Genomic DNA, 21,757 nt, shown 5'->3' with positions numbered 1-21,757 from the left:
CCAGTCCACGCTCTCGTTTGCCCCGTACCCATCTAATCATGCAGTTCGTAGGAAGCAATCTCACAGAGCTGCGAGTGCGTCCAGGTGGCTTTCACTGGAAGACAGTGGACCAGACACACCAGAGCAGAGCCTCGTTTCCTCTTTCACACACCCAGCTGCCAGGATCCGAGCAGAGCAGGAGAGAACCGAGGAGGAGCCTCCTCTAGCCCCCTAGGGTAGGGAATGTCAAGAATAAAATCTCCGGCAAGATTTCCCCTAGCCAAACAGTTCTAGTTACCATAGGGGTTTCCACTTTTCTGTTTTTTCTATCTCCATAAAGGGTGAGCGTAGAAGAGAATGTCCCCCAGGAGACCATATTAGGATCTCAGGAAGCCAAACTGTAATTTAGAAACTTCCAAGTCCTAGATTCTAACATGTTTTTGTCCACCTGCCTCTTCCGTTTTGCATTAAAAAGTCCTTCCCGGTGTATTTTCATTCAAGTTTTCTTTGGTTTTTCTCTAATACCTGCAGCATAATCTTCCAGATTACCTAACTACCATCAGTGTAATACTTCCAAGTGGTGTGGAAACCATTGCCTAATTTGTATTCACTCATTGTCTGATTGTTACCCTTATAAACAGCAAGAACACTAGGATCTTGTTCGTACGTAGATAGACATGCTGAGATGTTGTCCACCTGTCCCAGATCAACTGAACGGTTTATTTTCTTCTTTCTATATCTTTTATAGATTGACCAGCCTCGACTTGGCCTCCCTTCCAGAGACTACTATGACTGCACTGGAGTATATGAAGAGGTAAACGACCAAACAGGAACATAAAACTGCAGAAACAATTGGTGTAAACTTATAAATAATGAAAAAGACTTAAGGCCAGATTTAAACTTAACCCTCTGTATTCTTCACTCAGAGCAGATACTTACTATTACACATGACAGTGAGCTTCCTTTGAATGAATATTCTCAGCGCAATGAATGAAAGTCTTTGAGAAATAAGGAAACTTGAAGTTCCTGATGTGTGTCTCGATTCTTACTCGTGAAGTCAGATGACCCATTTTGAAAAGTGAATTTTAAGTGTTTCATTTCCTCTATAAATTGAGTCATTTAGAAACTGAACAGATGAATCATGGTCTAGGGCGATGCCAACAAGGATCCGGGAGTGGTCCGCGGTGAGGCTTCCTACTCCGCACAGTACCCTTTCAGAGCTTTGGCATGGGACTTTTAGGGAACTACCTAGGTAGGAGCTTCGGGTTCAGACCAACCTTTGCGGCCACCTTCTGACTCTAACACGGGTCCGTGAGCCCAGGGGCATCCTAGCCACAGAACTGCTGGACGTCCTGGGGTGTTCCATAATGTGTCAGAGCCTTCCTGCGCTAACACTGTGTCCGTGTGCCTGTGCTGAGTGATGTAACAAACAACACAGGATGAACTCAGCCATGTGATGGATTATCAGATGCTTGTGAAAGATGCTAGTTCTATAAATGTTTTCCTCGTGATTGTTTCGTAACTCAGAAGTAAGTTAAGTTTCCTTCTGATGATCCTGATGGGTTACAATGTACTGGTGTGGCTGAACTTACCGCTTCACCAAAATGATTAGCTAGGTATGTTTATGCCAAAATTTATTTTGCCTAATTATTAAGTTCAAATGACATGGACTAAATTCACTGTAAAGTATCTTTTTGAGTGGCTACCCAACATTGAAATGAAGGAAAAGATAGATTGTAAAAGACCCCAATTAGTAGCACAGACAGTCAAACGGAGGTGGGGTATTTGAGTTCATGATAATCTAGTTACTGTGTGGGTTGCAGCTATTATAGGCTTTTCAAGCTACTTCCTATTGCAGAGTTGAGGGTGATTGAGGCATTTTTGACTCATTATATTACATTGTCATCATCAACTGGAATGTTTTTCATGTTTAAGATTGTGCCCTAAAAGCATCAGATTTTTCCAATCCTAAAAATATGTGGTTTTTTGTACTTTAACATCTCTGATATCAAGGACGACCTGGCAGGCAGTGCATACATTTAATGTGATAAAGTTTATTCCCCCCCCCCCAAAAAAGCTGTGTTAAGATGAGGGTGTCTTCGTGCATTTTATATTCAGCTCTGTCTCATCATCTAGAACAGGTTGCACACTGGCCGTCATAGGTTCGAGTCTACATAGAGGCATTTTTGTTTAACCTGCGGTTTTGTTGTGTTTTTAAATTCTGGATTAGTAGCCAATTTTTTTTTAATTGTAGATTTTACTTGAGAATCCAGATTCCTTGATAAATGAGGATTAGAAGCCGTCGGCCTGCATTCCCCTGTGGTAGCAGTTGGACGCTGCTGATTGTTTGCTTAACTTATGTTGGCTTCCTGGTCCCTGTATGCCCTTGAGTCTGTAAGTTAGTCGGGTCCTGGCTAAGCTACAGTAACAGAGAGACCTAAAAATAGCGACGCTCCACCAGAGAGAAGCTTATTTCTACCTCCCGTGAAAGTACAGGAGGAGGCAGGCAGCCCAGGCGAGGAAGGAAGCTCTTTGACCACTTTACTGCTCGAACATCCACCTCTTCTCGTGTTTGATATTAGTCTAGTTGGGTAGAGTTGGTTCACCAATGCTCTGTTCACTATTCACGCCAAAGGAAAAAGCGGAGATTTCTCTCTACGTAAGGGATGCAGAATTTGCATACGTTCCATTGCTTAGCACATCGTCAGGTGGCTACAACTAAAGATCAAGGGGACTGGGAAATGCAGCCTTCAGCTGGGTGGCCGTGTATGTGCCTCTTTAAAATTTCGCTGAGGGGGAGGAAAGGAAGAAGGGGATCTTGGACACCAAAGGCGGTTAGCAGTCCTGCCACAGTTTGCATCTGCTGGTCTGGGAAATACTATATTTATAGTCAAACAACACATTGGTGATCAAATCTGGAATGAGTAATATATTTACAAAGTTCACGGGAGAGAAATCTGAGGTTCTGAGGTTTGCCCTAGGACACTCAGAGAAGCAATAGTAGAACCAGAGCCAGAACTTTCGTCCCTATCTATCGCTCCTTCCATTACATCATCCCAACTTCGTAAGAAGAGTACTTTAAACTAGTGGGGTTCTTTACATGAGCAAGTGATAGAGAAAACCCAGCAGCACTGGCATGTACAGCCTGGAAGTCCTCAGTTCAAGTTAGGTGCCCTTCGGGGGTCTGGATTAGGCTCACAAACACACAGCATGCTTGCTGCCTCACCCCACTTCCAGAAATAGGGCTATTGGTCACTGTGCCCTTTCCTGCTGACCTCAGTCCCTGGAATACTTCTCAGCTCAGTGCTCCAGCTCCAGGCAACCAGCTGAAGGGACTTGGCATAGGGGATAAATTCTAACAGTCCTCCTGGAAATAGTTAATTACTACACTATTTCTGGACCCTTCCCCTCTTTTAAAATCTGTTATTTGGGGAGAGGAAAGTGGCAGGGGGAAGAGGGAGACTATGTGTGGCCACGGAAGAAATTCCAGTTTTTTCTTATTGCCCCCGTGATATTTGCTCCTCTCTCCCAGTCACTTTCACCTGTAATCCCTCACTTAGTTTCTGTTCTGCATCCCTAACCAGCTATCAGGTAAAAAGTTAATTCTAGTTTCCCACTTCCTCGCTATCTCTGAAAAAGGTTAACCCCCTTCAATACTTTTTCCTCACTGTTGTATTGCTTCATGAAAAAAAAAATGGCGAAAAGGATAGGCTAACAAAATGACAACTAGTGGAAAAGTCAGAAAGCTGGAAGACGTCTTAATATCAGTGTATCACTGGTCTGCATTGATGTTCTCCCTTACAGGCTTTTATATGTGCTGTTCCCTTTGTCTGGAACATTCCACACCAGCTACCACCTGCCCAGCCCCCTTCCTTTCTCCTCACCTTTTAAATTGACATTTAAATTATATTTCCTCATGAAGGCCTTCCCTGGAACTTTTAACTAGATGAAGATACCTTTATGTTCCCATATTGCATGGGTTTCTGGATACTTTTTATTTAAGGTCATTTTTTCTCCCTTAGGAAACTGTAAAATTAGTGGGAACAGTGGCAGGTTTCAGTTATTCTTTGCTTGATTTCTGGTATCCAGGTGGGATTCTGACCCTTATGAATTATCAAATGAATACTAAATGAATTAGGAGATGAATAGTTGAAGGGGAAGATGGCAGGGAAGAGAGGAAAGAAAAGGAAGGCAGAAGCACCCAATCTCTTCGAGGTCCCTCCTAGTTCCTCACCTTGATTTGGGGGTAAGGGTGAGCTCTAGACCACCAGTAGCTGATGGGCTGTATTTCCTACGCATCTCCCACACATCTTACAAACCGCGTATCCCTTTTCTTCATTTTAATCTCCAGTTCTTTCTCTGCTACATTCAGTTTGCCTGAGATGTATTCACACGTTCAGTGGGTTCTGTACTTTTGCACTCCACATTATTTTATTGGAAATAACCAAGAGAAGTTTTGAGGAATAACGTGAGGTCACCAACTTTTCACCAAGAAAGGCGTTCCATCTTTGACTACAGAAGCCCGGCTTCTTTGCCTGTCACTCTAGCTAGTGATTTTCAAACTCTACTGTGGAGTCTGGTTCTGCAGATATTTTAGGGGCTGGGACGAGGGAGGGTCACACCCCCTCTGATCAAAAGGACCCTAATCATAGATCTTGATCAAATCATTGCCTAAGCCCGTTTCCCCAGGTCCTCCTTGACCCCTCTTTCAGGTATATCCAGCTCATTCAGGGAGTCTGCCTCCATAACCCTAAGCCAAACTTCTTCTTTTTTTTTTTTAAAAGATTTTATTTATTTATTCGACAGAGATAGGACAGCCAGCGAGAGAGGGAACACAAGCAGGGGGAGTGGGAGAGGAAGAAGCAGGCTCACAGCGGAGGAGCCTGATGTGGGGCTCGATCCCACAACGCCGGGATCACGCCCTGAGCCGAAGGCAGACGCCTAACCGCTGTGCCACCCAGGCGCCCCCTAAGCCAAACTTCTTATGAACAATGGAAACAGTACACTTACTAAGAAAGCCCATTCTGCTTCCTGGAAGCGTGGGTTTTGTTTGTTTGTTTGTTTGTTGTGTTTTGGATTTTGGTGTTGGTTTTTTGTTTGTTTTTGTTTTTTTGCTTTTGATACCCTCCGAATGGAATTTTTGTGTTGTCATCATTGTATGGCATTCAAAACAGTAGAGTGCCTTGTGTTGTTCCACCACTAAGTAATGAAAATAGATGACGCATTTTTTTTTCAAGAACTACTTCTCACCTTCTTCCTCAAAGACAAAACCTATTTTTCGCTTGTCGAAAGACCTTCCTGCCTTTCAAAATTATTATGTGCTTTTATTCGGGCAGTTTTAAGTTTATTTTTTGAGAAATGCATATTGTATTTCTCTGGTTATTGTTCTAAACTTAAACACCTCTGTTCCTTTTTGTTTTCTGTACTTTCCCTCTCTCTTAAAGAGGAAACATGCACTAAGGCAGTAGAAGCCAGTGATATATATTCTTACATTTTTTACATGACAGGATCGTATGTTTTCTTTCTTTCTTTCTTTTTTTTTTTTTTTAAGATTTGTTTGTTTACTTGAGAGAGAGTATGAAAGAGAGAGCGGGGGGGGGGGGAGCAGAAGGAGAGAGAAACTCAAACAGACTCACACTGAGCACAGAGCCTGACATGGGGCTCGATCTCATGACCCTGAGATCATGACCTGAGCTGAAACCAAGAGTCAGATGCTTAACGGACTGTGCCACCCAGGTGCCCCAGGATCATATATTTTCTTAATAATTAAGGTTACTCATGCATAGACCTGAACAGCTAAATGGGACATTAGAGGATTTGGTCCAAACCCTTATCTTACAAATGAGGAAATAGAGACCCAAAGAAGTAAAATGACTTGCTTAAACTCAGAGATTAAATGGTCCATGTGTCAGTTAAGAGCATTAATTGTAAGCAGTAGAAACCCACTCTGATTAACTTGAATGACACACTACTACGTCAAAGGACAGAAGTAGTGAGCTTTGAAACAATTCTATCCCTTCCAAGGGTATAAATTTCATGCAAGGAAAACAATAGGAAAGATACACAGTACCCATAAAAATAATCATCCCATCCATGGAATTTTTCAATGGAACCAGCCTTATGTGAGAAAGCTCTTGTATATGGATTGATTCACTGAAAGGAATGATGGCCTAAATTTTCTTAAGCAATCACTCACTTTCAGAAGAGTCTGTGAACTCTCTGTTTGGGGATAAATTGGAATTGTTTTCAAAGCTTCCCTTTCTTAGCCTCTTTTGATTATCAAGGCTAATTGTTACCTTGTCCTCTTTTGTAAAGAAATCCGTAGGTTAGTAACCTTAAATGTTTGAGCATAACTGGGCTATAGATATGTTTATGCTGTTCGTCTGAGAAGGTAGAATCAGCCAGAGTAGCAGGTTCCAAACCTAAGACCCCTTCGCGTATGTCACGGCAGGGCTCTGTGGAACCACCCCTTCGCATGTACATACTTCAGGACAAACCATTTATTGTACTTGCTTGTACATCAACAGGATGTTTATTTAAACAGACCATTTTAGGGCTAAAAGAAAGGTGAGGGGACCACTGGTCTAGCAAATGAGAGCCGGAGGAGGTGGGGCAGGAATTGGAAATGAGAACTACAGGAGAGAGTGAGCGCTATGAAGCGTGGCAGGGAAGAAAGAGTTCAGAGTCATGAAGAAATTGAATCCTCTTAGAAAAACTGGGGGTTTATAAAAAATGGAGGTGTTTGAGGGTTAAGGATAGAGGACTTGGAACATGGCCAGGATGGTTGGAAGCCAGAAAGAGATGATCCAGGGTCTGTGTGTCTGAATAAGAGAAAATGCAGAGCAGGAGAGAAGGAAGGAGCACAGGCTGAGGTCTGCAGTCCTTTAGATGAGCCAGGGACAAGCTGGAACCCAGTTAAACCTAGAGAGGATTTTGTTTGCCCACTTATCCAAAATACAAGCTGGGAGAAACGGTTCCAGACTTGGGCTGAGACTCAAAGTCTGATGACACAGGAAGTGAGGGAAACTTAACTTAGTATACTTAAAATTTAACTTCATTTTTTAATCAGTAGATATTTATTGAACTTCTGCTATGGGACAAATACTTCTCTAGGCAGTGGAAATACCAAGGAAACAAGGCAGAAAAGGTCCTTGTTCACCTGGAACTCATGTTCTAATGGGAGGAGATAGAAAACAAAGAAACAAGTAAATAGGGAAATAAGACGAATGCAGACAGTAGTGTTATACAGGAAACAAAACAAAGTGATATGATACAAGGTGAGTGACTAGGGATAGTGGTGGGTGGATAATTTAGATGTAATTTGATTTGGTTTTTAAAAAGATCACTCTGGCTGCTGCTTGGCTGACTTGATAAAACAGATCCTACGAGGGAAACTACTGACCTCATTTTGTCCCCTCTCTGCCCCAGGTGACTAACAGTCAGGAGGTTTTACCCGGCCCAGGTATCTGTATTTAACAAAACATAAAGGAGCTTTTAAACTTGAGACTTAGTGAATATGACAAGACTCATCTTGGCTATATGGTGTTGACAAGAGCATTTTTTGAGATGGATTGAATCTGGTTTATAAAAAGAACTACATGCATCTTTCCCAAACATGTGCAATAAGCCTTAGAAGTTACACAATAAGGTTCTCCTCATTAATAATCTGATGAAAGCTCCAAAGAGTCCCCACGCTGGGCCACAGTGGATCCTCTTGTTCCTGTGTTTCTCCTGCTCAGATCAGGGGCTCCTTCTGCGTTCTGGTCCCCAGGAATGGCTGTGTGATGCTGTATTTCGGCAGTCCCTCTTTGGGGAGCAAGTCTCTACGTACTGGCAGCTGCATGCTCCCTGACAATGATGTTTAAAACTGGGGGGGAAAAACAGACTTTTTTTTTTATTTTAAAGATTTTATTTTTTTATTTGACAGAGAGGGAGACAGCCGGCGAGAGAGGGAACACAAGCAGGGGGAGTGGGAGAGGAAGAAGCAGGCTCCCAGCGGGGCAGGGAGCCCAATATGGGGCTCGATCTCAGGACCCTGGGATCACGCCCTGAGCCGAAGGCAGACGCTTAACGACTAAGCCACCCAGGCGCCCAATAACAGACCTTTTTGATGGGAAACCTATCTTCTGCTTGGTGTCCCCTGTGTGTTCCTTCAGGAAACTTTCTGTGCGACATTATTAAAAATCCCTGGGCATCAGTGGCTAAGAATAGCACAGTTCTGTGACTTCTCAGTCACTTCATGCTCCACAGGCCTTACCTAGAAAGGGAATGCAGGAAATTGGTAAGAGCTGGGTGTCCCGGAACAGAATCTTTGGAAGTGAAACTCCTGACCTTTAGGGGGTTGCCATACCCAAATGTCAGCCAATCTAACTGGAAAGCTATCTGTTCATCTCTGGGTCTTGCTGTTATTCATAAACAAAGATACTAAGGTTTAAAGGACAATAGTCAAATGTCATTGCTATCTTTCTCTTGGGCAACCAACAAATACCAGCTTTTTTTCCAAGCAGGAGAAGCCCAATTTCTGAACAGAGCTAATTTATAAATACCATTGCTTGGTCCTGCAAAATGAAGATAGTTCTATTTAGAGTGACAATTCATGGTCTTGGGTGTTAGTAAATATCATCTCATTGATGGCGTGTAATTTAAACCTCACAAAACTGCTACTACAGATTTTACCATAAAACCACGTAAACCAATGATCATCTTTGAACCTGCTTTCATAGGAGTTGGGATTTACAATGTTTTGTTTTTAAAAGAAGGGCTACATAGGTATTTAGGTGGGTTCTTTTTCACATAAAGGATTCACCATATGAAGGCTTCAACAAAGGCTACCTTTGGACTATCAAGATAGTTGGCTCTGTCCCTTGTCCTAGTAACTAATTGCTCTCTCCGTGACAAAATAGAAAAATCGAATTTCAATTTTAAAAATATCCTAGCCAACCTACTATTTAAATGTTAAAATATATGTTGATTACTTTCTCCCCAAATCACGACAATTACTATCATTTGGCATATTTCATATCTACAAAGTATCTCAAGGAAGAAAATTAAAACCTGAGGGTAGAGAATCATATCTTGTAAGAAGGATATAACAGCAGGAGTAAGCCTGGGTTCTGACAGCTACTACATAAATTTGGAAGCCAGGAAAGATAATCAAGATATTCAGACCCATGTTTTAATAAGTCGCATTGGAATAGTTGCCAGGTAATGGAGCTCATTAGAGGAAGCAGTGTATTCCGTGTAGCTGTATTAAAGATTCTAGCATCCCAGAAGCTGCTGATATCCTGTGCTTCCAGTTTTCTCAGAAACTTTACCTGCTCAGCAGACTAGAAGCACCATCCAAAGTTCTTGAGCTTGCCTTTTGCCAAGTTCTGTAGTCTTTAAATGTATCTGTAAAGGTAAAGATACTGGAGTAGAACCAGTTTGCAGAGTCGAGGAAGTGCAGGAGAGCATTCTCGTTATTGCTTTCTTACCTCATTAACAAAAAAGCATCCCACAGAATAAAAAACAAAAATCTCAGCGGACCAATATTGAAAAATGCAAATTACCGTTTCCTTCATAGTAGTAATTCCCTACTGAATGCAGATGAATTCCTATTATTTGAAATATAGTTAATTCAAAACACTGCATGCTTGTAGTTTGGAATAGTTGGTCCCATGAGATACGAACTCAGACATACTTGTTTACTTCCAAGTGAAACAAGAATGATGATTCCCTTCTAATAGGAAGAGAATGGTCTTGGTGAGAGTATACATAAAAACATCCTTTTATCCCTATCACCTTAGTGATTAGCTTTTTAATACAGGCTCAAGGCTCAAAATAGTTTGTTCAATTGAGTTGCAGATCCGTGGATAGAGATGCTGGCTGGGAACAGCAGCATTACAGGGTGTCTGTGAAAAGGGAAACCCTCTCCCCGGGGGAACTGTTTACCTAGCATTTACTGAAGGTCATGGAATGCCAGTATCTAAACCTTACCTTAAGCTGTCCTCTTGATTTTCAAACTGATAATGCCTGCACATCTTGCTTGTTAAAATATTTATTTCCCTATAAGTTTTATGTTTGAGCCTCTTGATGAATTGCTGTAAACTCAGCTGTTCCTTTCGTACTCACAGTGAATATAAGTGGACCCCTTTCACTGATAATCAATGAGTAAGGGGTATAAAACCCTCTTGAAACTACAGTGTTAAGCGCTGTCTAACCTTCCTTTGTATTTGCCTCGGGAATGAGTATTAGAGGCATAGAAGTGCCCATTAATCCCGCCCTTGTGTGACATGACTTCCCCAGTCGTGGTTGTCTGTCATTACGCTGGTGCTGGGAACTTGAATTTTGAGTAAATTATAACAAGGTGAGATCATAATTTATTTTAATTGCTGATGGATAATAATGGCTAAATAGCGATGGTTGAAATTTATGGAAGTGATATTCAATTTCCTGGTGTTTGATGCCACTCTTTTGAATTTGAATAAGGCACTTATATATTCTGTAAAAGGTTGGTAATATAACTAGTTTATGGCTTCCCTCACAAAGTTAAAATGCACGGAAGATAAAACGGAAAGAATTTAGGTCCTTAGAAAAGAGCTGATATCCAAATCTAGAAATTTTACATTAACATGTTAATGTGAGCCAGCTGTAGAATTAACAAAAACTCCCAGGTTTGTGGACCTCATGAGAACACAGTCTCATTTACAAAAAACAACAAGAAAAAAACCCCACAACAACTCCAAAACACAAAAAAACCAAAAACAACTGCTTGGCCAGAAGAAATATAAAGATGTTCTGATACTATTCTGTGAGTTTGTGGTTATCTCTTCATGAACAGTTTAAAAAGATGTATAAAATATACATAAGCAGTGAAAACTCGAGAAATGGAATTCGGGAAAGGAATCTATTATTATTTAAGAAAAAATACTATTGCTTATCAAAGGTTTTTGCAACTGTATTCTTAGTAAGACAATTTAAAATAACGATTTAAAATTGAAAATTACAGAATTCCCAAACCAAGTGGTGATAAATTACTTAGTACTTTCAAGGTAATACTTTTTTGTTCTGCTCTAACCCAAACACATGATGACTTTCTAAGAAGTCGTGCAGGTCGTTTCTTTTAGGATTTAGAAGACGACTTCTATTTTATTGTGCTTTAAGTTTTACCAAAAATTAATAAATAAATTTTAAGTTAAATTACCGTGATAAATATTTAGAGTGTTCTCCAGCAATTCATTGCTCTTTATTTCCCGCAGGCTTGTACGGCATATGTGGATTTTATGATCTCTGTGGCCAGACTGATTCGTAAGGAGAGAGGACTGCCCATCGATGAAAACCAGCTTTCTTTGGAAATGAAGATAGTCATGGCACTGGAAAAAGAAATTGCCAATGTAAAACACATTTTCTCTAATACACTGAATAATGTTACCACTCTTTTTTTTTTTTAAAGATTTTATTTATTTGAGAGAGTGAGCGAGTGAGAGCGTGCACAAGCTTGGCAGGGGGCGGGGGATGGAGAGGCAGGGAGAAGCAAACTCCCTGCTGAGCCAGGAACCCCAGATATGAGACACGTGGGGCTGGATCTCCGGGCCCTGGGATCATGACCCGAGCAGAAGGCAGTTGCTCAACCGACTGAACCACCCAGGCGCCTCAATGTTACCACTCTTTTCTTTTTTTCTCCTATCATATTGTAAAGTAAAAGGTGCAACTTTTTAAACAACTGGTAAAAATGCATAGCTCAGGAATGAATCATTGACTTTAAGAGGACCTTTGAAACTGTAGAATTTTGTAGTAAACTGGGTTCCCGACATCCAGGAGACATTACTAAGTTTGACAAATATTAAACTAGACACACTTAATTACCTATTATAAGTGGATTATACCAAAAGCCTAACTATTTGCAGTCAAAGACTTGTTGAGATGCCCTTGCGACTCAGGGCTCATGTGGTTGCTAACTATTCAGCAAAGCTGTTTTAGTTTTGATGTGCATGGTTTTACCTTGTTTGATTTTAGAGTTTAAGGTGATCACAGAGATTGAGTATCCCTTTGCTTAATATTAGTCCCTGAACATCGCCATGTGACCTCACAACGTGGCTGAGTTGTGACTGTCAGGCTGGCTCAGAGGATCTGACAGGAAGAGCAAAGCCATGGGGTGTTTTCCTGAGTGTCCTCTAGTTTCAGATGAACCCATGGAGTCTGAATTGGCACTTTCTTGTCTGCTGTTCCTCTGACAGAGTGAGACTACAGTCTCAAGGAGTGAACTCTGCCTCAGCGGCATCAAGGTTACTGATTAAACCCACGGTCAGTTTCAGTCTGGAATCTACAGAGCTCTCTCTGACATTGCAGACGACGGTCTGTGCTCCTGAGTCCTCAGGTGCTGGGCACTGCCATCAGAATCTTGAAGACTAAAGATCTTTGAGGGCAATTTTAGCTTCCCTGGAGCTTACGTGAAACCGACAATCTCCCAGCAGAACCAGACTGTGCTTGGAGCCGCCACTGGATGAATGGCGGTTGGATGGGTGACATGTGGTTCGCTGCTGGAAACAGAAGCGTTAGAGGAGAACACTTTTTTGCCCTGGGTTTCTACCACTCGCACTTTCCCAGACCATGTTCTCCTTTGATTAGCCTTGGCTCTCTGCGAGGCGTATCTTACCTCAAAGTGATTTGTGTCTGTGTTTTTTCTCCTCTCTTAGACTCAGGTTGGGGTGAGGTCTTAGTCTTCTTTGAATCACCTATGTATCTCTGGCATTATCCAGCTCATTATTCCACTCAGATGTTCAATAAATAATTGTTTAACTAGGGAATAAATAAGTGACCTAAAGGGGAAACTGGAGCCATTGTCATCAAGAAATAATTCCCATGTTAAGCTTCTACCTTTGGTCTCTCCTGACTTTAAAATTGCTTTTTCCTATTTCAGCCACCAGTTGGGGAGTTGTTATTGCATTTCTTTTTTGATTCAGGGAAAAATAATTAAATAAGTAAATAAAAGTGGATGCTGTTGAGCAGAGAGTATGCTAAACTGGCTAGGCGGGATAGGAGGACGGTCACAAAACTAGAAGGTGTCAGCACTCTCCTCAGATAACTGAGCTGTGTACTGGGAATTTTTGCTCTTACTTGCTTTAAATTCTTGCAGAAATCATTGTGGCTTTTTTGGTTTTTTGTTTTGTTTTTCTCGTCTGGATTTTAACGGAGCTACTGAATGGTGGCAATGAGGAAGTGGGAGAGAGTATTTGAGAGGTACATTGCAGATGAGTGCATTTGAGAAAGTTACCATATAAAACAATCACAGAGACACCTGAGCTGACCATGAACCCTAGAAGGAAGGAGCCCCTTGGACACTGCCTGTGTGGTTCAGCGATTGCCAAAGTATAAAAAGATTTTTGAAGAATCTTATACTTGACATGGTGCCAAATCTTGGTGATTGTTACTGAATGTACTTAAAATCTCCTAAATTTCACTTTTTTGATATGAATTTATCTTAACCATAAAACAAGTGTACAGAATAGAACTTAAATTATATTGTACCTATTCCATATTTCTTTTTCCCTCATATAGAGTTATGTTTTTCTGATGTATTCTTAGTTCTAAAATAATGATCAAAAATTAAATCCATAGGCTACGACTAAGGCTGAAGATCGAAATGACCCCATGCTTCTTTATAACAAAATGACGTTAGCCCAGATCCAGAATAACTTTTCACTGGAGATCGATGGGAAGGTAAGTAGCAAGTTTCACGTTCTCTGTTATTGTGCCATTTCTAAAATGATAACAATGAAATACAGTTTGTTAAAATTCAGTGATTATTTATTTATTGAAATAAATGGAACTTTAAATTGAATTTAGATGACACCAACCATTTGACTTCATGACAAGAACGGAAAAAAAAACAGACCTCTGTGAAATCATTGTATTATATTTAGTTAGAGTGAATTTCAGAGGTAAAATTCCTTTCAAGGCAGCTGTGCAATGATACTAGAAACCGTTGTAGCAAAGGGTTTGGAAAATATTAAAATGGAAAATCCTTCTGAGACACGATTATATAGCCATTGGACTTGGACAGTCAAATAATCAAATCACTAGATTTCTTTTTAACTCCTAAAAAGGATAATTTATTTATAAAACTTGCTATATTCTCATCAAGGCCATCTATTGAGATGTTCAGAGCAATGGTGGAGAAAGAGAAAGAAATAAGAAGAAAAATCTGTCTCATAAATTCCATTATAAATAGTAGTAATTCAGTAGCGAGGATGTAGTCATCTCTTTTGGGGACTATGTACGTATCCTTGTGGATTAGTTGATGCACACGGTTGGGAAATGAAGCAAGATCCATGGGAAAATCTACAAACTATCACATTCAGTGATAGAATTCTCTTTGGCTCTAATTACAGTTAAAAAAAAAAAAAGGACTGTGTAAAGGCGTGACATATCGTTAGGGATTTGTCACATAGAACTGTTTAATGTGATAAGGGCTTCATAAATCCATTTTGAAGCAATGGTCCAAACCACCAAAGAAAATCAAGAAAAGCATATAGCACTTAATATTTAATAAGTGATCAGTATATTTATATACTTACAAATATATAAACTTTTCGAACACTGAAATGTGGCATTTCAGCAAGATTTGCCTAATCTCCATGTCTGTGGTTTTTTCCTTATATCTACTGTTGGTTGAATAACCACGATTCCCATTTAGAGAATAAAAGATAAGGTTTCATCTTTTAGCAGCTCCAAGTGTAAAAATTGCTCACCTGTAGACCCAATATTGATAGTTTCAAATGTGTCGTTTGGCTCCATTGGACCATTTGCGTCGTATCTCTAACATTACTGTACCTGTCCTATGACAATAGTATGCTTTCGTTTATAGCAGGGTCTCCACTGAGATGTATTACGGTGTTTGAATGGATTGTTATAGCCACTTTTAAAAGATAAACACTTTATACCCATTTAAACTTTTGCATAAACCAAGGAAGCTTATTTTTTTTTTTAAAGAGATTTTATTTATTTATTTAACAGAGATAGAGACAGCCAGCGAGAGAGGGAACACAAGCAGGGGGAGTGGGAGAGGAAGAAGCAGGCTCATAGCAGAGGAGCCTGATGTGGGGCTCGAACCCAGAACGCTGGGATCACGCCCTGAGCCGAAGGCAGACGCTTAACCGCTGTGCCACCCAGGTGCCCCAGGGAAGCTTATTTTTAAAGCTAAATTCCTTTTTTTTTATGTGAGTTAGACCAAGATGGACGACATTGAGCTAAACTTCTAGCTGTATATTCTCTATGCTTAGAAGCTTTGCTTTTGCTCTTAAATGGTTGGTTTAATGCTGCTATTTAAATAATCGTGCTACAGAACTAATTTTTATTCAACAACTGATTGAAACAATGGAGGAAAAATTCCAAACAAATATCAGACTGACCATTGTGATAATTGCATAGTGACGCAACTGACACCCTAACCATGTCTGACTCCATAACCGTAACTGAGTCTTAGAACCAAGAAGAGAAATCCAAAATTACTGAATGTTCTATGCCTGCTTTTTTCTAGCCATTCAGCTGGTCAAATTTCACAAATGAAATCATGTCAACTGTGAATATTAATATTCCAAATGAGGAAGATGTCGTTGTTTATGCTCCAGAATATTTAACCAAACTTAAGCTCATTGTTACCAAATATTCTTCCAGGTAGGTATGTCAGAGTGCCTCTGTCCTCAAAATTTACATTTACTAGCACTCTTTAGAAGCTTTGCAGCCTCATCTTTTCTGTTGCTGGGTGGTGGGTTTTTTTATACAGAGATCTTCAAAATTTAATGTCCTGGCGGTTCATAATGGATCTTGTAAGCAGCCTCAGCCGAACCTACAAGGAGTCCAGAAATGCTTTCCGCAAGGTGAAGAAAAAATCTCTTTTCTTAAGACTTAAAGCGTAAAGAGATGCACGGTTATGAAGGCTTGCCATGTACACTGCTAGAATGTGGTGAACTTTGCCAAGAGTCAACATGCCAGGCGTTGGTTATTTCACCCGTATTTAGGCTGTGTTGCCTCGGAAAGCCAGCTTTCGTGGGCTTTGCCATCCTATGATTGTCTAGTCTGGCACCATGATTGAATTGCTCTGGAAGCAGATGCGTTTGGTTATTGGAGCAGTTCGTGAGAGAAAACTGGCTTGGTTTTTTGTTGTGTTGAAAGTAATTGGCGAGGGTATATATCTCAATTAATTTGACTTGCAGGTGCTTGTAGCACACTAGCCATACAGACAGAAGGACTACCTTGATGCAGACAATCCCTTGAGAGCACACCTGCCTGGGACAACCGTAGGCCTTTTGTTAGGCTGTACCTTCACTATTTAAACAATCATCCTCGTAGTCCTATGGTGAGGGAGGAGAGCAGGAGGGATAGAAGGAGGAGACATTTTGGCAAATGTACTGGTTGGTGTTATGGAAAGGAAATAACTGTTTATTTGAAATTTTTAGCTTTTACCCTTTGAAAGAAAATGTAGACAGATTTTTAAAATTAAAGGATGTAAAAATGGTGTCTCACTCAATTTCCCTTACTTCAGTTAACCCCCTCGTTAGTACTTCAATTTATATAGATACAGTTCTAAGTACTGGAAGTTCAGCTTAAACATTAAAAAACAGGAATGTGTTTTCTCGTATACCAGATTTCTCCCATTACATAAATTGAACATCACTTCATGTTTTTGCTTATGCAGTTGGAACTACTATTTTTTTGTTTGGTTTTGGGGGGGGGGAGCATTTTGCTGTTGTTGTTTTCTAAAGCTGTCTAGAAGGATATTCACCCGTAATAGCCAAAAGTTCTGCTGGGACATGCTACCGAAAATATACCTTGTTTTCGAATTATTTACAAGTAAACAGTCCAGTTGGAGTACATTTTGTTATGGGCAAGGACAACATGCCTTGTGAGGAGAAGCAATGAATATTTGCAAGAACTTAGGGGACATAAAGAACAGAGTCCTGTGGAATGTGTGTTCTCCTTTGCTGTGGCCATCTACTTGTGGTCAGATGCCATTTCCTTTCTCTTACTCACAGGCCCTTTATGGCACAACATCAGAAACAGCAACGTGGAGACGTTGTGCAAACTATGTCAATGGGAATATGGAAAATGCTGTGGGAAGGCTGTACGTGGAAGCAGCATTTGCTGGAGAGAGTAAACACGTGGTAATGTTTTCTGCACGATACTCTATCAGTTAGTTGTTTGCATCGAAGCGCAATTACGATAGTTCATAATTTGGCTAAAGTTTTATTAATTGGCAGAAAATCTCAGAATCATAATTTGTTGTTATTTCTCAGTGAATCTCCCCCTTCCTCCCCCAAGGGTCTGGTTATGTTTCTAATCTTAATATTGTCAAGTCCAAAACCAATTGTCCATTTTCCAGAAGCAGTGTTTTCCGAGTACCCACGCACGTGTTCTGATGATAGAGACATTTGGAAAGTCTCCTATTAGCAAGATTGACCAAGAATTAGTGTTTTCTGAAAAACTTTGAAAGTAAATCAGGGGTTATTTGAAATATAAAAAAAAAAAATGTACTCCATTTTTCATTGTTATTGAAATGAAGACAATGGAACTTAAAGTGAAAGAAACTATCAAAATACTACTTCTTGCTTAATTGAATTACTAACAGTGATGACAGTTACTATTTTATGTGAATTCTTTTATGATCATGGAAACCATCACAGTCTAAAGATGACTTTTTAATGAATGTATATATAAGACCTATTTAATCACTAGTGTGGTAGTAGCAAGTTCCTTTAAAAATATAATTATCCACGTATATCATTTGTTTAGGTCATATACTATTTGTTTAGGTCACAGTTTATCTATCAGTGTGCATGTATTAACATATTATTGAGTCCTATAAAGACAGCTTATAGCCCTATTTTTAAAAATCTGTGTTACAAAAAATTAATTCATGTCCTAAATGTGTCTTCTGCTCCTTTGGTTTTAGGTTGAGGACTTGATTGCACAGATCCGCGAGGTTTTTATTCAGACTTTAGATGACCTCACTTGGATGGACGCTGAAACGAAAAAGAAAGCTGAGGAAAAGGTGAAATCGATTAATTAATTCATTAAAGAGGCAGAGCTAACTATTAAACAATTTCTTTACAAGAAAAGATGAACTTTTAAGGAAGTTCAGAAAAAAAAATTCAGAGATTGCATAAAATGAAAGCAATCTCCTTCAAGATGTCGTGTTTCCAGGAGCAGTTTTCATGGATAAAGATTTGTTTCTATGATTTTTCACCTTTTATTAATCTCTTTACAAAGAGATAACAGAAACTCCTACTCTCCATGTTCAATTCAAAATTTTGAAAGGATCTCCAATTTTCCTTTTTTTTTTTTAAAGGACTCTTCAGAAAACAAGAGGAAAATGTTGTATGAGCAATAAAGATCTGAAAGATACTATCAGTGGTTCATATTTTTCCTCTTTTTATAAAGCATATCCAAAAGGACTCTACCAAAGCCTAAAAATATCCTTTCAATTTTTACCACAGATTTCCAGCCCAATTTTTTAAAACATGCCTTATTTAGATTTTTATATGACCTAGGAAGAAAAATACTAAATTTCTGTCAAGCAAAGGTAAGGTGATGCATTACTTGAGTTTTACATGGTGATCTACCGTTAAAGAGATGTTGAGGGAGCCTTTTTTATAACTATTCCTATCTACCCCCATTGTACACCTGTTATTGGGACTTCTGATATCTTGCATAAGAGCAAAGGTGTCAGATGTCTAAGGAAATCTTAGGACTCAATATGATCCTTTGTCTTGACAACTATATAAAACTAGAAGGAGCATGTCCAGTGGAAACTGTATATGTTTTGGGAGTAGTATTCACATACAGTCTGATAATTCCACTGCCTAGTTCTTTTCCAGGATTAAATCATGTGAAAGGACTAGGTTTTTCAGCTATCCCAAAGCTGTGGTTGGGTTAGGTCTAGAATTTAGGCACCCCAATATACCTATCTTTCCATCACTGACTAGGTCCTCAGAGGTTCAGGCTGGATTTACTCCCTTCATGTTCTAGCTCTCCGTGACGGGCTCTGTTTGATGTAGCCAACTGGATTGTGCTCGATCGTCACTTCCCAACGTAGTATCACAAGCCAATGGACACATAAGTAGTTCCGTAAAAAAAAGAGTCCCTTGCTCAAAGAATTTAGGAAATTACTTCCTGTAGGAAGGCTTCCCTGCTCCCACCTTAGTCTAGGTTACACGCTCCTAGGTATGATTTTAAGGCATCATATCTAATACTCATTACATTTTAGACTGTAGTAGAGATGCCTGCATAATGTTTTCCTCACAGTATTTACCCAAAGTATTTAACAATAAATCCTTTTTATGTAGACCTATTTCTATAGAGTTTGTGCCTCTTAGAACACTCTTTGGGGAAGCGTCTTCTAGAAAATAAAAAAACCTTCGAGAGGAGGCTGATTGTAATGGGCAATGGTGTGGAAATCTACAAGAAAACGGACTTGGCCAAACTGGCTTACTGACACATATCCTGTCTGATCCGCTGCGGAAATCCTGTGCTTATGAAACAGATTTGTAATGTAATTAAATTATTTAAGAACAATGTAATATGATAGAATCAAAAGTTAAATATCTTTGAGAAAAATGAGAGAAATTAAAAAATAGAAATAGAAATCATAATAGGAAACAAGTAGCAATAATGAAGTAATAAAAGTAAGCAATTCTAAAATAATGAAAATAAAAATTAGAAATGATGGTAAGCAAGTGGTCAATATGAGCTGGTATAACAAGGAAAATCCTGTTCTCTACTTGTTTAAGTAATGCCATTCATTCATTTAACTGTGGGAAGGTAGGTACACTGGCTTTGGAGACCAAAAGAGAACATACAAACTCCAGGACTCAATATTCAGAAAGAATATTAACACGAAACCTATAAGCCCATATCTGTTTTCTCAGCCAACTCAGTGAAGTGGAAAGATAATTATAAGCTGCTAGAATGGAAGCTCTAAATATTACCCCTCCTATAGGACTGAAGAAAAAAGCCTTTCAGAGAAAAAGTTCATAGAAGTACAATACATGTGGAACAGTGACTTGTCAGTTTTCATTTTGGTTTTCTTGGAAAAGCTGGAGCCTATGAGAATAGGGTATTATTATTATTATTATTTTAGATTTTATTTATTTATTTGACAGAGAGAGAGACAGCCAGCGAGAGAGGGAACACAAGCAGGGGAGTGGGAGAGGAAGAAGCAGGCTTCCCAGCAGTGCAGGGACCCCGATGCGGGGCTTGATCCCAGGACCCTGGGATCACGCCCTGAGCCGAAGGCAGACGCTTAACAACTGAGCCACCCAGGCACCCCAAGAGAATAGGGTATTAGAAGCGAAATTTCAGAACTGTTTTTTGTTTATTTTGAGCCCCAGGGAGAAGCCATTTCAAAGATCTCTATTTAAGTATTGTCAAATACTATTTTTGTAAGCAATATGGATCAAGTTATTAAATTGTTATTATATATGGCAAATTATAATGTTTGCATTTGGAAGTTATAATATCATCACCCTTACATTCAGTGTTTTAATTTTCGTAGGCCTTAGCCATTAAAGAAAGAATTGGGTATCCTGATGACATTATTTCAAATGATAATAAACTGAATAATGAATACCTCGAGGTAAGTCTCTATAAAGACTGTGCAAATGATATCTGGGGCTGGTGGTAATATCATTTCTAGCTATGGGGTGCCAGAAATTATCTGAAGTAGCCTAAAGCCAAAGGTCTTGTTACATAAAGCTTTTTCACTGAAGCCAAACCTATGTTTTAGTTTTAGCCTTTTGTTTCATCAGCCTGGTTCATATTTGGTTTTTGTTATTTTGGTTTCCGTATATTCTGTTGAAGAGTAGTGGGGAAATCTGGTGTTCTTTGAAGTGCATCAAGGGGTAGACGTCAGAGTGGTGAGCAACAGGTGGCACCCAGGCTCCTTATCTCATCTTGTACAGGCCTGAAAAGTCAAGTCTTCAGTTTTCCTCCAGTTTCCAGTTAGTCCTCCACTGGACAAAAACCAGGTCATGCCTCTGTATTTAAGAAATACAACAAAACAAAAACCTACTGTTTCAAAACCAGAAGCAATTTTATTCCCCTCTGGTAATGTAACAATGAAAAGAGAACAGAATCGATTCAAGTCACTACACTATTGATTTCAGACCCAGCTGAGGGTCCTGTTGCTAACCTTGTGGTCCCCGCAACTGCTTTGAAACCCTGGTGACAATAAGGTGATCCTTGCCCAGACCTGGGGATGGCAGTGATTCCTAATCTGTTGATTACTGGCCTCCCATGGGGGTTTGCAAACCACAGTGTCCTCTGCTCTCTTCCCATTTGTAGAAAAGCTTGACTGTTTCTTGTAAATGAACAGGCTGCAGCATGTGAGTCTTGGGGGCCTTTGTCTCAGGAGTCTAGTGGCTAAGAGCAAAGACTCACAGACAACTATTTGGGTTCACATCCCAGCTCCACCACTCACTAACTTGGGCAAGTGACTTAATTGTCTGCCTTGGTTTCTTCAGCTTTAAAATGGTGATAAGGGCCCATCGTAATATTATAAGGATTAAAAACATGTAATATACAAAGTGCTGAGAACAGTGCCTGATACGTAGGAGGTGCTAAATTAAGAATGGATACTTGTCTCATCTGCCCTGTAAGGCTTCATGTCAATATAGGAAAGCTTGTCCGACACTTGGCTTCATTTGATGAGTTACAGAGGAAGAGGCCAAAGTAGTGATTCAGTTAGAGCGGCAGTGACCTGTAGTGTAGAACTAGGCTAATTAGAATTAAGTCCTTCTTTGGT

General features: G+C 39.8%; 1 protein-coding gene across 5 annotated transcripts in view; it reads left to right on the top strand.

The window, feature by feature from the left end:
- MME (membrane metalloendopeptidase) overlaps window positions 1-21,757 on the top strand; it is a 96,479-nt gene that overhangs the window by 35,885 nt on the left and 38,837 nt on the right. For all 5 annotated transcript variants that reach the window (XM_026497327.4, XM_044383508.3, XM_026497329.4 and 2 more), the window contains exons 8-15: window positions 728-793; window positions 11,217-11,351; window positions 13,576-13,677; window positions 15,497-15,633; window positions 15,743-15,836; window positions 16,992-17,120; window positions 17,909-18,007; window positions 20,510-20,590. In XM_026497327.4, the coding sequence (XP_026353112.2) occupies window positions 728-793; window positions 11,217-11,351; window positions 13,576-13,677; window positions 15,497-15,633; window positions 15,743-15,836; window positions 16,992-17,120; window positions 17,909-18,007; window positions 20,510-20,590 (843 nt within the window). The remainder of the gene's footprint in view (window positions 1-727; window positions 794-11,216; window positions 11,352-13,575; window positions 13,678-15,496; window positions 15,634-15,742; window positions 15,837-16,991; window positions 17,121-17,908; window positions 18,008-20,509; window positions 20,591-21,757) is intronic.

Source organism: Ursus arctos, unplaced genomic scaffold (genome assembly GCF_023065955.2).
Source record: "Ursus arctos isolate Adak ecotype North America unplaced genomic scaffold, UrsArc2.0 scaffold_20, whole genome shotgun sequence".
NCBI classification, from domain to species: domain Eukaryota; kingdom Metazoa; phylum Chordata; class Mammalia; order Carnivora; family Ursidae; genus Ursus; species Ursus arctos.
The sequence above is the reverse complement of the archived record's forward strand: the minus strand, read 5'-3'. Positions and strand labels throughout refer to the sequence as shown.